This window comes from Lygodium microphyllum, chromosome 26 (assembly GCF_053477565.2).
Source record: "Lygodium microphyllum isolate KBCC chromosome 26, Lygodium_microphyllum_v1.1.10, whole genome shotgun sequence".
Classification (NCBI taxonomy): domain Eukaryota; kingdom Viridiplantae; phylum Streptophyta; class Polypodiopsida; order Schizaeales; family Lygodiaceae; genus Lygodium; species Lygodium microphyllum.
Genome location: NC_141160.1, coordinates 77,483,579 through 77,499,289, shown reverse-complemented (window position 1 = coordinate 77,499,289; position 15,711 = coordinate 77,483,579). Strand labels below are relative to the sequence as shown.

General features: G+C 39.7%; 1 protein-coding gene across 2 annotated transcripts; it reads left to right on the top strand.

Moving 5' to 3' along the window:
* The first annotated feature begins 404 nt into the window (after positions 1-404).
* LOC148013445 (putative fucosyltransferase 7) lies at positions 405-3,542 on the top strand. 2 transcript variants are annotated; one of them, XM_087667936.1, is made up of 3 exons: positions 405-867; positions 1,004-2,097; positions 2,678-3,542. In XM_087667936.1, exons 1-3 carry the CDS (start codon positions 546-548, stop codon positions 3,296-3,298), a joined length of 2,037 nt encoding a protein of 678 aa, XP_087524062.1. In that variant the 5' UTR covers positions 405-545; the 3' UTR covers positions 3,299-3,542. The 2 variants fall into 2 exon arrangements, with proteins under 2 accessions (XP_087524062.1, XP_087524061.1); XM_087667935.1 differs by having other exon boundaries at positions 406-867; positions 1,001-2,097.
* Positions 3,543-15,711: the final 12,169 nt, after the last annotated feature.

Genomic DNA, 15,711 nt, shown 5'->3' with positions numbered 1-15,711 from the left:
CTTCCTCTATGAGTCACTCCCAGAGAAACAATCCATATATCAATTGCATTTAAGTCCCATTATATAAGGCCTCTATATACATTTTTGCAGTATTTTTGATATTGCTTAACGTAGAATATTATCCTTTTATTGGAGTGTTGTTACAAGTACCTTGTTTTCTTTTTTGAATTGAACCACCCCTTTTGGACAATAATGCCTATAAGTAATCCTTCTAGGTATGTATTGTTCAATGGTATTTGGTTCTAGGTGTATATTGTTCTATGTTTGTAGGCAACATGATTAAAAGGATGTCATTGGTCAACATAGGTGATAGGACACGTTTATAATTGAATGCCCCCGGACCCTTTGAAACCATAAGGATGAAGGTTTTCAAAGAAGGTTTAAAGGTTACATATTTTCGTAGAGAGTACGTCTTGAAAGACGGGTTTGCTCACGATTACTAGCCTCTAGGGCAGCTTTAATATGATTGTGAAGAAAGGCAACCAAAGACAAAGACTGGACTTGAGCCTCTCTCTCTCTCTCTCTCTCTCTCTCTCAAATTCACGATGGAGATGGCTCGCTCAAGACGGAACGGGGAGCTCCTGCATAACACTTATAATGAGTCGGGAGGAGCTGGATTAACGTGTAAGGACGGAGAGGAAAGGATGCAGGAGCTCATGCATGGCTGCTTCTCTCATGCCTTAATCAATATTCCCAGTCAATCGCACCAGCTCCTGCATCAGCATGCGGACTTCAAGAGACGCGCCTCAGCCCGGTTCTGGGTTACCATAATCGTGGCGTCGACGCTTGTGGGAGTGTACATGTTCTTACCGTCCGTTCTCAGCAGCATGGCCGCGGTTCGATCCTGGTCGCAATATCGCCTGCAAGGTCTAAATCATTATATTTACCACATTGGGCAAACATGATTAGGGTCATAACTGAATTAGTTCATCCAGCTTACATCGATCCATTCGCTTCGGATTCGCCTAAATATCGCATGTGTTGTCTGTTAATGTTGCAGCAGCTGCCGCCATGGCGGCCGATGAGAAGGTGACGAGAGGCATTAATGAAGCAGAAGAAGAAGCTAATGATGATGATGATTTCACTCTTGGAGGGCTTCTTACGAATGAGATTGATACAGAGAAGTGCAGGAGCAGAGGGCTGATCCATCGCTTCAGGCGCGCTGCACAAGATTATAAAGATGATAAGAAGCCGTCGCCGCATCTGATAAGAAAGCTGAGAGAGTACGAAGCTCTCCACGAGAGGTGCGGCCCGGGGACGGGAGGCTACCTGGAGGCAGAAGAGAGGCTGCTGCAGAGATCACAGGACGTGGTCAGGATTAGGTCAGAATCAGCTGCAGGGAGACAATGGCGGAAACACAGAATAATATCCTCACGAGAAGCTGCTGCTGAAGACGACGGTGATGCGATAATCAATGATGATGATGATGATGGTGAATGCAGGTATGTTGTATGGGTTGCTGATGCGAGCGGCCTTGGCAACCGGCTGATTAGCCTCGTCTCGACCTTCCTCTTCGCTCTTCTCAGCCGCCGCGTACTTCTTCTCGAGCCGGTCTCAGACATGGCCGACCTTCTCTGCGAGCCGTTCCCCGGCAACACCTCCTGGCTCTTACCCCACCATCTCTCTCCCTTCATGGTCTTCAATCAATCCTCCCCTCACACCCTCAGCCGCTTCCTGCAGCAAACCGGCCATCGTCGCGATCCAGACGATAGTCGAGAGGTCGATCAAGCCATGCGAAAAGCAGAAGCGGCCGCCATGGCCGCCTCACCACCATCGACTCTTGCTCCCGCTTTCCTGCAGCTCGATATCACGCACAATTATGATTTCTACCACCGTCTCTTCTTCTGTGAGCCCGAGCAAGCTTCCCTCCGCCATACCCCCTGGCTCTTCCTCAGATCCAACCTCTACTACGTGCCCGCCTTGTTCCTTTACCTCCCGCAGTTCCGAGAGCAGCTTGAGCTCCTCTTTCCGCACAGAGACGCCATCTTCCATCACCTCGCCCGCTACCTCCTCTTCCCCACAAATCCGGTGTGGCGATGGATCAGGCGCTACTACAATGCATACCTGGCCAAAGCTTCTCATGTGGTGGGCATACAAGTAAGTATTCCTTCACTTTCCTTACCTTGCATAGTTGTTCTCAATGATATCTAATTAATCAAATACAAGTAAGCATTCTTTCATTTCCTTACCTTGCATCATTCTTTTTGCCAATATTAGATTGATCAAATTTGCTCTAGAAATGGTACCTCCTCATGAGAAGCTAAACTAAGATATAAATAAGATATGTTGCACACTTTCTAGAGAAACCTCCGAATCTTGAAAAATAATATCTAAATCTTGATATGGACATTTGGAACATTTATATATATATATATAGTCCTAAAGACCGCCAATTAACTTGCTTTGATTCAAAAATCCATCTAAGGGTCCAAAGGTTTCCGAACCTTATACGATCAAAAAGGTTTATTTTGAACATTGTTCTAGTTAGTAGCAACTATTAATAAGGTGCGTTGACACGAAATATTTGATGGAAAATTAAACCTTTTATTTTCAAAAAGCTTATATAAAGACCACTTGATAGATCTTGCCATTAACAAGCTAGATTTGAGTTGGTTACCTTTACTATAAGTTTATTGTCCCTTTTATCAACATTCACTTCCTTATGATGAAAAAACAGGTGCGGTCTGCAGGTTGGCTTGTTTTTGAACCACAACTCACAACTCAAGTCATGGATTGCATTCAAACAAAGGAGATCTTACCCAAACTAAAAACAAACCAAGATAAAAAAGAAAAGGACGAGGATGCTTATGATTATAAGGAGGGAAAGTCCTTAGCAGTACTAGTGACTTCCTTACAATCTGATTTCTCTAAGCATTTAAAGGAAGCATATTTAGATTATGGAACACAAAGTGGAGAAGTTGTGAGTGTGCATCAGCCAAGTAATGAGATAAATCAAGCATTAAACAACCATGGCCATAATGTGAAGGCATGGGCTGAGATGTGTCTCCTTTCTTTTTGTGACACCCTGGTCACAAGTCCTGTTTCTACCTTTGGGTATGTAGCCTATGGTCTAGCAGGCATCAAACCTTGGATTCTCATGCCTAGTGCTCAGAAGAATGCAACCTCTCCTTGTACCTATGTTTCCTCCCTTGAACCTTGCTTTCACACCCCTCCACAATATGATTGCATTAACAATTGGAAAGCTGATGATAGCAAGGTATTACCTTATATCAATCAATGTGAGGATGTAGCTTGGGGTTTGAAGTTGTTTCCATATAACCACTCTGTTGTGCAATGATTATTACAAATTCTTTCACACACAGCGTTTAGGTACCCTCCTTCCTTCTACATGCCCCTATATCTCTCCATGGAATTTGATGTCATTAATGAAATCATAACTCAAGTTCAGCAAGGGCTACATTCAAGACAAGGCCATGTATACATCTACTATTACTTCTTTCCCAACTAAGAGAAACATGTATCATATTCATTGCAATCAAGGCAATGTTTTTTACACTTGTGTCATTTGTTATCTCACAACCCCTTTGAAGAGAAACTAATGAATATAACATTTGAAGCAAATAGGATGTGTGCTAAGCCTTTGTGAAATGAGTGTACAAAATCAATTTCCATGTTACATAATGACGAATGACTTTGAGCTACAAACAATCAAGTGACACACTATTTTCATATACTAAAGATGAGATTAAAAATCTACAAAGCCTCAAGTTAGAAGAATGTCACCAAAGCTGAAAGTCAAAACTTTCAATAGAGAATGTTGTTCAAGAAGTCATTGTCTCCAAAATGACATTATTGCAAAAGTAGAGAACACTTAGAGATGAAGATTTCAAAGTCTTAAAGAAGTAATTTGAGGATCCATATTTGGCTCCTCTCAATAGAAATAAGTTAGTCTTGAAAGGAAAGAGTCCAATTGTCAGAGTTAAAATTAATAAGGTCTCTTTTAGGACCTAAAGAATAATATTATTTAATAGTGGTCCCTTTGGATTAGCCAATAGGAGGTAGGATGTTGGCATGCATATCAAATGAATCTTCTCTCTCCGAATCACTACAAAAAATGAAGCGTGTTTTGATGTTATTGGAAATTCAAAATTTTTGTATTGATACTATTACCCTCGATATAAGTGTTGGAACACATGTCCAAATGTGCATCAATAAGCCCATCAATATAGACTAATGGAATATCAACAAACATCCCAACCCTTATTTTGACACTCATTTTGATTATGTAAACAAGTATATGAATAATCATTTACTACTATATACAAGGTGTGTAGAAAAACCATTCTTTCATTTAATAAATAACAAAAGTTTCTTGATTTACCAACTTGCTACTCTATATGGCTTATGCATGAATTATATCCAAAGCAACAAAAGTACAAAAATGTATATACCCAATCACATGCCACTATAAATATAGCCAAATGGAGTGCTCTTTGCCACAAGTCATATTCATCTTTGTTGAGACTAAGAAAGAAGCTAATGTATCGGAGAACTGCTTATATGTGATGCGATCAAAGGCTATATGAATCTAATCACACTTAAGAGATATTGTTTATTTTATCAACCATATTGGCCCCTATCTTATTCTACTAAACTTTGATGTATTTTATTGAAGGTCATGAATCTCACAAAATGTCCTCTAGCATGATGCTTAGATAGTTAAAAAGCATTTATGTATATAAGTGAGCTCATATGCAAAATCTTTCCTTAATGTCTAAGCATTTTCTCTCATTTAGTTTTTTTGTGAACTTAGAGTATACAAGATGGAGATATTGAAAACCAACTTGAAAGGTAAAGCTTGAGGGGAAGCACACAAGCAAAAGCAAGAGCTATAATGGATGGAGTAAGAGAGCAAGAGAAAGAGACACAGTATGTGGAAACTCCAATAGTCACAATGTGTGACTAGCCTTCCCTTATTCAATAGTCACTAAAAGAATAAAGAATAAAGTAATAGTGATGGGTGTCCGGCAATTGCAGTGTATAGGTGTGCGGTCATGGTGTGCAAACTAAACACAGAGTGAGACATAGGCACATGTGCGTATACCTCCAATAGCCTCCCATTTGAAGAAAAATGTGCTACTAGTGAGGATAGGACAAGAAAAAGTGATAAAGTACAAATTTATGTAAAATACCATAGAATGGGGATCAGTAGATGTCATCTCATCCTACTCTCATCTTCCTAAGGAAGGCAAGACATTCCATTGAGAGACTTTTAGTAAGAAGATCTACAAGACTCTTGTCAATCGAGATCTTGACAAGCTCAAAAAACTTGTTTCCTATCACCTCCCTTATGAAGTGATAATGCACCTTAGTATGCTTTGTCTTCGCAAGGAAGATTGTTAGTCTCTTGGCCACTTGAATAGATAATAATACCAATGTCTATCACCAAATAGCCTAACCATAGGGCCTCCTTGCAAGCCTTAATGGGTTTGTAATATACTCTACCTCAATTGTAAATAAGGCTATATATTTCTACACCTTGGACATCTAAGTGACAATAACTTCAACAAAAGTAAAGATATACCCAAAGGTGGACTTCCTATTATCAGCATGTCCTATATAATCGAAGTCAGTGTAGCCTAGGACTGTAGTATCATAACCACCATAGCCAATGCTCATATATGCAATACCTCTTGGGTACCTCATGATACTTTTTATGGCATTTCGAGTCTCTAGCAAAGTGTAGCCATATAGTGTGCCACAACTCCCATTGCAAATACTAAGTCTAGACAAGTGGGTACTATCATGGCATACATCAAACTACCCACTATGGATGCATAAGGGATCTTGGCTATTTTGGCCCTCTATCTACCTAACTGCCCTTTACATGGAAAGATAAAGGACGACCACCAATAGGCTTAACATCCTATATATAGAAGCACTTGAGGATCTTATATATGTAGTCCTTCTATGAGATAAGTAAAAGTGCCCCTTAGAGTGATCGTGCATGATACACATGCCAAGAATATGTGAGGCCTCTCCCATGTCCTTCATCTCAAAGATCCTCTTGAGCCGACTTTTCAAGGCATCCAACTCATCATGAGCTCTCCTAGTAATCAACATATCATCCACATAAACTACCAAGATAGTAAGGCTACCATCATGAGCCTTTTTCATGTAGAGACATAGATCCATATCACTATGTGTATATCCTTGTGAATGCATAAAAGCATCAAACTTGTGGTACCATTTCCTAGGTACCTACTTAAGGCCATAAAGACTCTTTCTCAACTTACACACTAGGTGTTATGTGCCTTTTTTCTCAAAGCCCTTAGGCTGCTACATATAAATCTCATCATGTATGTCCATGTATAAGTTGTCTTTATATCCATCTAATAAAGGTCTAAATCTAACTATGCAACCAAAGTTGGTATTAAGAATCGGGCAATCATCTTGACTACATTAGAGAAAACCTCATCAAATTCAATAGCATACTTCTACTTACAATATTTTGCAATTAATCTAGCCTTATACATAAACTTGGGGTATCTAAGAGTTCTCTTCAACTTGTTACATACTTGCAAGGCAAACTTTTCACTATGACTTTTCATTAGAAAAAGAAACCAAATCCCATGTATGTTTTTTCTACAATGTTTTATACTCTGACTCCATGGCCCTCTTCCAAGAGTGACTATTACATTTGTGCATAGCCTCATCGTAGGTAAGAGGCTCACCAGCATCTGTCACCATACCATAGTTCATGAAGAGTGCAAACTAATTATCTCTAGTAGATGGTCACAAAACAGGCTATGGTACATGTATAAGTTGTCAAACATTATGCTCATGGGATAGTACTAGAACATCAGTTGGAGGGTATCTTGCTAGTTGTACAATAACAAGAGACTTCTCCTAAAAACTCACTCTGCATACCTCAACTGCCTGCTTAGGCTACTTATGCATCTTCTCCTCATGGAAAATAACATCATGGCTATGGATTATCTTTATATAGCATGCAGATCCCATTGGTCATAGCCCATCTCACATGCATCTTCATAAGTAATAAAGATGTATTTCAATGATCTAGGATCTAGCTTATTCCATTTGTCCTTGGAAACATAGCAAAAAGACTCACATCCAAAGACACAAAAATGAGCATATAATGGAGGTTTTTCAAATGATATATCTCCTATGTAACCTAATAACCAATAACAGTATATAAAGATCTATTTATCATGTGTAGGGCAGTAGTAATTGTCTCAACCCAAAAAGTTACAGTAAGCCTATCTCGCTGAGCATACTATAGACTCTCACTTGAATTGTCCTATTTATGTGATCTTCCCAGTTCAATATACTGAATGGTGTTTGCTAGTTGTGATTAGAAAGAATAAGAATAATCAAATCCATCTTTGTGTAGACTTTAGAGAGTTAAATAAATAGACTTTTGAAGATTACTACTCGTTGCTGTTTATTGACCAAATTTTGGATCAATTGGCGGGTAGGGAAATATATTCATTCATGGATTGCTTTGCAAGGTATAACCAAATGGCAATTGTCGAGCAAGACAAGCTGAAAATGACATTTATCACTGTCTTGGATATCTTTTCATATCATGTGATGGCACTTGGGTTATGTAATGCACCTGGTTCGTGGCAAAGAACAACTGACAAGACCTTTGGTGACATCTCCCCAGAGGAGTTGAAAGTATTCATTGATGACCTGGGGGTAGCCACTGTAAGAGAAAGGCAGTTGATTATTTTGCGGAAGTGTTTCGAGCATTGTAGACAATTTTGCATAGCTCTCAACCCGTAGAAGTGCGTCTTTGGAGTCCCTTATGGGCTTTTGTTAGGCCATGTGGTCAGTTCGGTAGGGATTGCGAATGACCCTGAAAAAATCAAGGTCATAGTCGCCATGAGTCTGCCACATACTCCAAAGGAAGTGCATAGCTTTCTATCATCAGTAGGATACTATTAGAGGTTTATCAATGCCTTGGCAGAAAGAACATTGCCAATGACAAACCTATTGTCCTTTAACTGTCAGTTCGCATGGAGTGATGCTTGCAAAGTATCTTTTTATGATGTGAAGCAGGAGCTTGCCAAAGCACCTGTTTTAAAAGCACCTAAAAGGGGTGAAATGTTCTATATTTTTTTAGTAGAAACCATATATAGTATTAGCTACTACTTATCCCAAATTTGGAAGGAGAAGTGGTACCATCCAATAGCTTTTGCTAGTCAGAAGTTGGGCATATCAGAAATTAACTACACCAATATGGAGAAGTTGTGCCTTGCGATGGTATTTGTGACCAAAAAGTTCAAGCACTACATTCTTTATGAGAAGGTGGTTTTTTATACAAAGGCGGAGGGACTTCGATTATTGTTGAATAAGTTACAGCTGCCTAATTGTTTAGCAAAGTGGTTAATCACTTTGCAAGAATTTGATTAGGAGATTGAGAGCAAGCCACTGAAGCTAAAGGTCATTGGAGAGTGTCTTGTGGATTTCGGAGAGCCAAAAGAGGTCTTGGCTGAAAGAAGTGATATGGAAACTTTGTTCAAGATTGATACGTGTCTATTTCCTCCTGGTATGCTGCTATAACACACTATCTTTCTAAGTGAGAGACTGGAGCTACTTTATCAAAATTGGAGAAGATGAAAATTAAATAGCAAGCATTGAAATTTTCCTTGATCACAGGAACACTATATCGACAAGGTGTTGATGATATCTATCGCCGATGTGTGATGCCTGGCGAGGTTGCACTTATACTAGAAGAGTGACATGACTCCACTTATGGAGGACACTTTGTTGAGTAGTTGACGGCACAGAAGGCTTTAAGAGATGGATATTGGTGGCTGTCCAACTTCCAGGATTCATTTGACTATGTCAAGAGATGTGATACATGTTAAAGACATGACAATAGAGAGAATAGGAAGCGTCCACTTCCACCGATTATGGCTACCCTTCCATTTGAGAAGTGGGGCATCAATTTTGTGGAACCTATTACCTCGTCATCTACTACTTCGAAAAGATACATTATAGTAGCAAGTGATTACTTTATAAAGTGGTCAAAAGCACGGGCGACGAGGCAAGACAATACAAAAGAGACTGCTAGTTTCCTACTTGAGCAGATCATCTGCCGTTTTGGTCCACCAAAGAAAATAGTATCGGACCGTAGAACCCATTTTTTGAACAACGTGATTAAAAGCCTAATTGAAGCATGGAAAATTAAGCATAATAAGATGACCCCCTATAATCCGCAAGCAAATGGACAAGTTGAAAGTACCAATAAGCAGCTTGTGGGTATTCTATCCAAAATAGTCTCCGAAAAGAAGCAGGATTGGGATTAAAAACTATATGTGGTAGTATGGGCGTATAACATGACGTTTAAGTGAGCCATTGGCCACACCCCAGTTAAATTAGCTTATGGGGAGGAGTGTGTCTTGCCCTTAGAAATTGAGTTGCCGACCATAAGATTCGCAATCAATCATTCTTTGGGTGATGAAGATGCCCTATTTGAGCAGTTTACGACTATAGTCCACTTGGATGAACTTAAATTGCAGAGTTTGTTGCACCAGGAGGTGGTTAAACATCGAATGAAGAGGTTGCATGATCTAAAGCAAAGAAATATACATTTAAGAAAGGGAAATTAGTTCAATACTATGATGCGCATAGGGAGCTATTTTTAGGAAAGCTGGAACTTAGATGGGATGGCCCTTACAAGATAGTTCGGTTAGGTAAAAATAAGTCCACGCCTTTATTAGCTGATCTACAGGGAGTGGAATTTAAGAATAAGGTTAATCTTAATAAGATTAAACCTTATTATTTCTGAATATGATAACGCGCTAAATGCATTGCAAGTCTATGCTGGGTTTGATTTGAGACCTGTAGGAGAGCTTAAACTAGTTGATAAGGCTATTAATCCCTTATTTGGAGCACCCATATCTCGAGCAAAGATATCACCAGGGGAAGATTATCTGGTGGAACAAAGGATACAACATGATTGACCAAGAAGACGGTACCTTTGTGTGGGAGATCAAAGTTTTCTGCCACCATCACTATTTGCAGATTTTGACAAGCATCCCTGTTGAGTTTAATGAAGAAGGTGGGATGGGGCCGGCAACTCATCCTCTCAATATGTTGAATTTTGACTATCATAATTACAAATAGGGAAGTTCTTGATGGATGGCTGTGTAAATCCATTATGAACGTGCATGTTATACTTTGATGGAGCGTCCCAGGGGCCTAATAAAAAAGGGAATGTTGGAGTAGTTATCTGAGATCCCCGATGTAGGGTTGTAATGAAATTAGCTATTTATCTCGAGGTAGGATTTACTAACAACATGAAAGAGTATAAAGCCTTGATTATGGGACTGAATATTTCCAAGAAAGGTGGTATTTGATGGTTGTTGGTAAAGGGGGATTCCGAGCTGATCTTAAATCAACTCAATGGGACATATATAGTCCGGAATCCCATCCTTCGTATGTATCATCAAACTGCTATAACCCTACTTGATGAATTTGAGAGCGTATCTCTTCAGCTCATTCCACGTTATTGGAATCAGTTTGCAAATTCCTTAGCTAATTTTACTTATGAGGATGACCTCTTTTTCAACTGTGGTCCTAGTTCATATGCCGCTCTTGATAACGAGATGGGAGTTGGTTGCTTGTGGGGAATGTTATCAGACCACGCGTTACATGGCAAGAGATGGTTGATATGGGTAATGCAAAGAGTGGCCGAGACCCATCTACCACTATTATTATAGACCCATAGGTTGATTAGACAACATGTTATGCATACACCTCTTGCTATATATGCAGAAGATATGGGTCACAACTTGATTGTTGAGAGTGAAAAAATAGTGAAATTTTTTATTGATTTTTGTTATTTTTGAGGTTTGAATGGTTGATTTTTTATGGATTTAGAGTGATGTATGGTTGTTAATGTAAGTGTTTGAGATGATGATATTGATTATGTTTTGAAAGTTCATGATGATTTTTAGTAGAAATATGAAGCTCTGTGATGTTCTGATAGATTTTGTTGAGATTTTGATTGGTTTTGATACCTTCTATATAGCTTTTATTTTGTTCTGATTTTCTTCTGTATAAAGCATGGATTGATTATTGATGAAGATTGAAATCTTTTGAAAGCTCATTGAATAGTTTTTGATAGTTTGGAATGGTTTTAGTATGATTTATAAGGATTTGATGTTCTCTGATGACCTTCTATAACCCTCTATAAACCTTCTGTAGAGCCTTTGTTCTGTTTCTATTTCTATTTCTGTTCTATTCTGTAGATCTTCTGTAAGTGTTCTGTGGAATGTATATGTGACTTTGGGAAAGTTTTTTAAAACTTTTGGAAAGTATGAATCTAAGTTCAAAAGAGCTCAAACAAATTGAAGAAGTAGCTCCTAAATACTGAAGAGAAGATTGGAGTGATAGAGACAGGAGCGAGATATGAAGGGTTAGTGTAGTGGCTCTGGTGCCTCTTCGACACAGACATACCTCTTGGGAGGTGTATCCACGACCTAAGAAGGATTATTGAGAGTCATTATTGAGTATTTTAGTGAGGAGATGATGTATAATTGATAGAGAGAGAGAGAGAGAGAGATATATATATATATATATATATAGCCAATTCTGTCAAAACGGTGTATCTTTTTATGAGAGATTGAAAAAGAAAACTATGAAGACATTGAAGATGAATACTATGTAATTGATTTCCATTCAAAAATGGTGTATTCTTTTATATTCTTTTTTCTATTGATGGATTCTATGAAGATGTTGAAGATATGGTTGATTCTATCAAATTCGTGGGAGATATCTACTATGATGCTGTGTGAAGATTTATTATTTTTCTTGTTTTGGTCATCAAAAGAATGAAATAAAAGCTTGTTGACGTTACAAGAAAGATTTTCTTGCAATAGAATCTCCTTTTCCTTGGTGTTCCTCTTGCACTACAACAAAAAGGCCTCATAGACGCACATTTAGACGCGATTTTTGAATATAGAGAAAAACTTATGGGCACGTCTATCCGCCCGTCTATTTGCGCGTCTACCATTTCGTGTCTATAATCGCATGTATCAACGAATTTATACGCACAAATAGACGCGCGAAAGACACACAAATACACGCGCATATAGACACGCTGGTAGACGCACTTTTACAAGCACTGATAGACGTGAACAGAAAACAAAAAATGTTCTTTTAAAAAAAAGATATTTAATTTCTTTTTTAAATTTGAATTATGAAGCGCGTGTAGTCTGCATTATAGACATGCATATAAACGCGAATTATCTGCAATTTAGATGCATTGATAGACGCACAAAACAAAACTAGAAAAAAAAAACCAGAGAGCATGTGGTTGCAACCACATGCTCTCTGGTTTTTTTTTTTCTCCCTCCCATACATCAGATTGTGTGTTTGGAAAAAAGACAATGTATCTTATGGGCACGAGAATTGAAAATAAAAGTCCATGTGTTCATTATATATCAAAAGCATTTACAAGGAAAGTTTAAGTGCTTGCGACCTAAAGCGTGGCCGCAAGCAGTAGGCTCAAAGAGATATCATACATATACAAGAAAAGAAGGCCTCATGAGGAGATATGGTGCTCCTCTACGAATCTCAAGAGGAAACATCTTCGCTAGTACCACCATGGCTACTAGCGTCGCTATCCCCCTCCTCGCTATGCTCCACATCCGGGTTCGCCTACACACACAAAAGATCAGGGTTGCTTACATATACAAGGTGGAGAAAAAGTTATAATTAGCTATACTTTTAATAGGAAAGTAAGAAAAACATACCTCCTCTGGCTATTAAATCCTCATGGCCCGGTTGTATTGGTCCTCAGTGATGAGACCCTCCTCATAAAAGTGAAGCCATGTCGTTGCGCGATTATGGCCTCAATGGTAACCTACCTCTCTAGAAATAGGTGTCCTACCAATGATGGTAGTCTGCAAAATATTTAGAGATATACAAACAATTATGAGTCACAATATATTAGACTAAAATATATAAAGAATTGAAAGAAATGTAAATTTAAAAAAAACTAGAAATCAAAATATACTTACAACCTTTGCCTCCCACGACTCTCTGCTGCCCGATCCGTAATGCGACGATCCCATGGTTTCCATTTAGATCCGTCATGCCTCTGCGTGCTGGCGACTCTTCACTTTCTTAGCTGCTTTCTTCTTGGCTTTCTTCCACTCTATGCGGTGGCACATAGGTGGTTGGCTATAGGCTCCACGCTCCTCCTCCAGCCTCCGCAGTGAGTCCCTGGCCCGTGTCATGAGGTGGGATCTTTTGTTGTGAAGCATATCCCTCACTTTTGTACATCCCCAATCATCTGAGAATCGCTGACCCTCAGGATTTGGGTACCTCCTATGGACTGCCCTCAACACCTCCTACACACAAGCCGCTTATCTGATTTTTGAAGGCAATGAAACAATCTTTATACGTCGCATGCACGACGCTCCTCATGTACGCCATTACATCCCTTCCCTCATCATCATGAAAGATGCCACTAGCATTTGTAGCTCTATAGTACTGGCATACAACCTCCTCTACGTGATCTACTGGTGAGGGTGATCACTCGCCACCTCTTAGGCGACCCCCACACAAGCCTCGTCCTCCCCATCGACTCTCCCTCCTCCCTCTCTGTCGACTACCCTCTGCCTCGCTGGACGCACGAGCTTCTGCAGATGCACGTGCTTCTGCAGATGCTTGTGCTTCAACCGATACATGTGGAGCACGTGGAGTACCTGCATATGGCGTACTTGCATGTGGAGTCTGGGAAGTAGTGCCAGCAAAGACGCCAGAGGCGTCCCAGACATGACACTAAACACCTCGTCCACTGTGGGAGAGCGGCCAAGGTGTCTGGTCATCTCTCCCATGAAGTCTTCCCTACTAGGAAAACCTCCAAAAAATGCATTGACCTCCCTACCAAAGGAGGCCAATGTATCATTCATGCGATCCACACCCGGGTCATTGCTAGATGAACCAAGATACGACATCTGCAAAAAAACACAGAAAAAAGATAAATTTATTTGCATACAAAAAATCATATATTACCTACATTTTCAAAGAGCTTTCTTTAGACATTGAGCATAACACTTAAGTGCTAATGCTTCTCTTAAACAAGAAAACTAATAAACACAAACATGGGATTGGTCACATTCATCATTGTAAAAATATATTGTTTACTATCATAAATGGGAGACCTGGCACGTGTATCTCCGCGTCTAAATTGCAAGTTAGATGCGCCCTCAGACGCGCTCCAGAGTGAACCTTCTGTCCAGCACGTCTATCTACGCATCTAAGATGCACCATAGACACGCTGTCAGATGCACATCCCAGATCAATGTGCGTGTATAATCGCGTGTAGACTGTAGGTCAACCTTCTGTGCAGCGCGTGTACATTGCAGAGCACACGCGCCATCACACGCGCACTAAGACGCGCTCTCAGACGCTCTGAGAGGAAACATTTTTCACGTCTATGTCTGTGTCTACACTGAGATGTAAACGTGCTATCAGACGCGCTCGGTTGGCCGATTTTAGGCCGACGACTGCCGTTGATGATTTACAAAATGCAATACATAATGGAATCACAAATCCTAAATACATAGATAGAGTAGAGAGAGGAAGAGAGAGAGAGAGAGAGAGAGAGAGAGAGAGAGAGAGAGAGAGAGAGAGAGAGAGTCTCACCTTGGGTGTTTGGTGTGGCGGTTGGTGGCGCTTCTTCCTTCTCCTTCTTCCTCTCTTTGGTAAGTTACCCTCCCTTGATGCTTGCTTGCTTGCTTGCTACTTCTTCTTGTTCTCCTCTTTCTTTTTCTCTCTTTCTTCCTCTACTTAGCTTTCCTTTTTCCCTTCTTGTGTGTTTGAAATGAAAGAAGAGGTGAGGCATGAGGAGATGAAGCATGAAGAGACTAGGTGAGGCATGAAGAGACTGCATGTCGGCTAAACTCAAGCTTCAGAACCGCAAAAAATGCAGGAAAGGAAAGGCGCTATTTAAAAAGAAATGATTTAAGTATGGTTTGAATTTTGACGTGTGCGTCTATTTTCACGTGTATATGTGTGTCTATTGTTCAGATAGACGCGAGTATAGATGCGAATATAGACGTGAAAATAGACCCCAATATAGACGCATAGGTAAACGCGGATATAGACGCGCATTTGGGCTTTATCATAATTTTTTGTTTTTAAGATAAGTTTTGATAGTGAATTCTTATCATAAGTTTTAATGTATTTATGATGATTTTTGTGTATTTAAAATTGAGATCTTATATAAACATATGAATGACAAATATTTTGATGTTGTCATGCAGAATTAGGTTTAATCATATCGATGTCGTCATCACCTAGTGCGGTGCAAGCTTATGAGTCAATGAGCACATCCTCAAGTGAGGATGAAACATTGCGTCTTCATAATCGAGATGCATGGCTACGACAAAAAATTAAATGCATGTGTGATCGTTGTCGAGGGTGTATTTTTCGAGCATGTCGAATTGCAATGTCACACCTCAGCTTGTATGGAGAATGGGACCGAGAAAAATCATCGGTATTCATTGGTTTTTTTTACCACTAAGATTGCATGTCTATGTTACGGGAATTATATATCAACGTACATGAAACTCCCTTTTGTGGTTGAGCAAGATGCGGTGCCACATCCTCAGATGCTCCCTCCCGGGCGTCAAGAGGCTGCAAAACGTCGATGCGAGGAGGCAGAGTCTTCAAGAAGAGTAGAGACTGACGACCATGATAGTA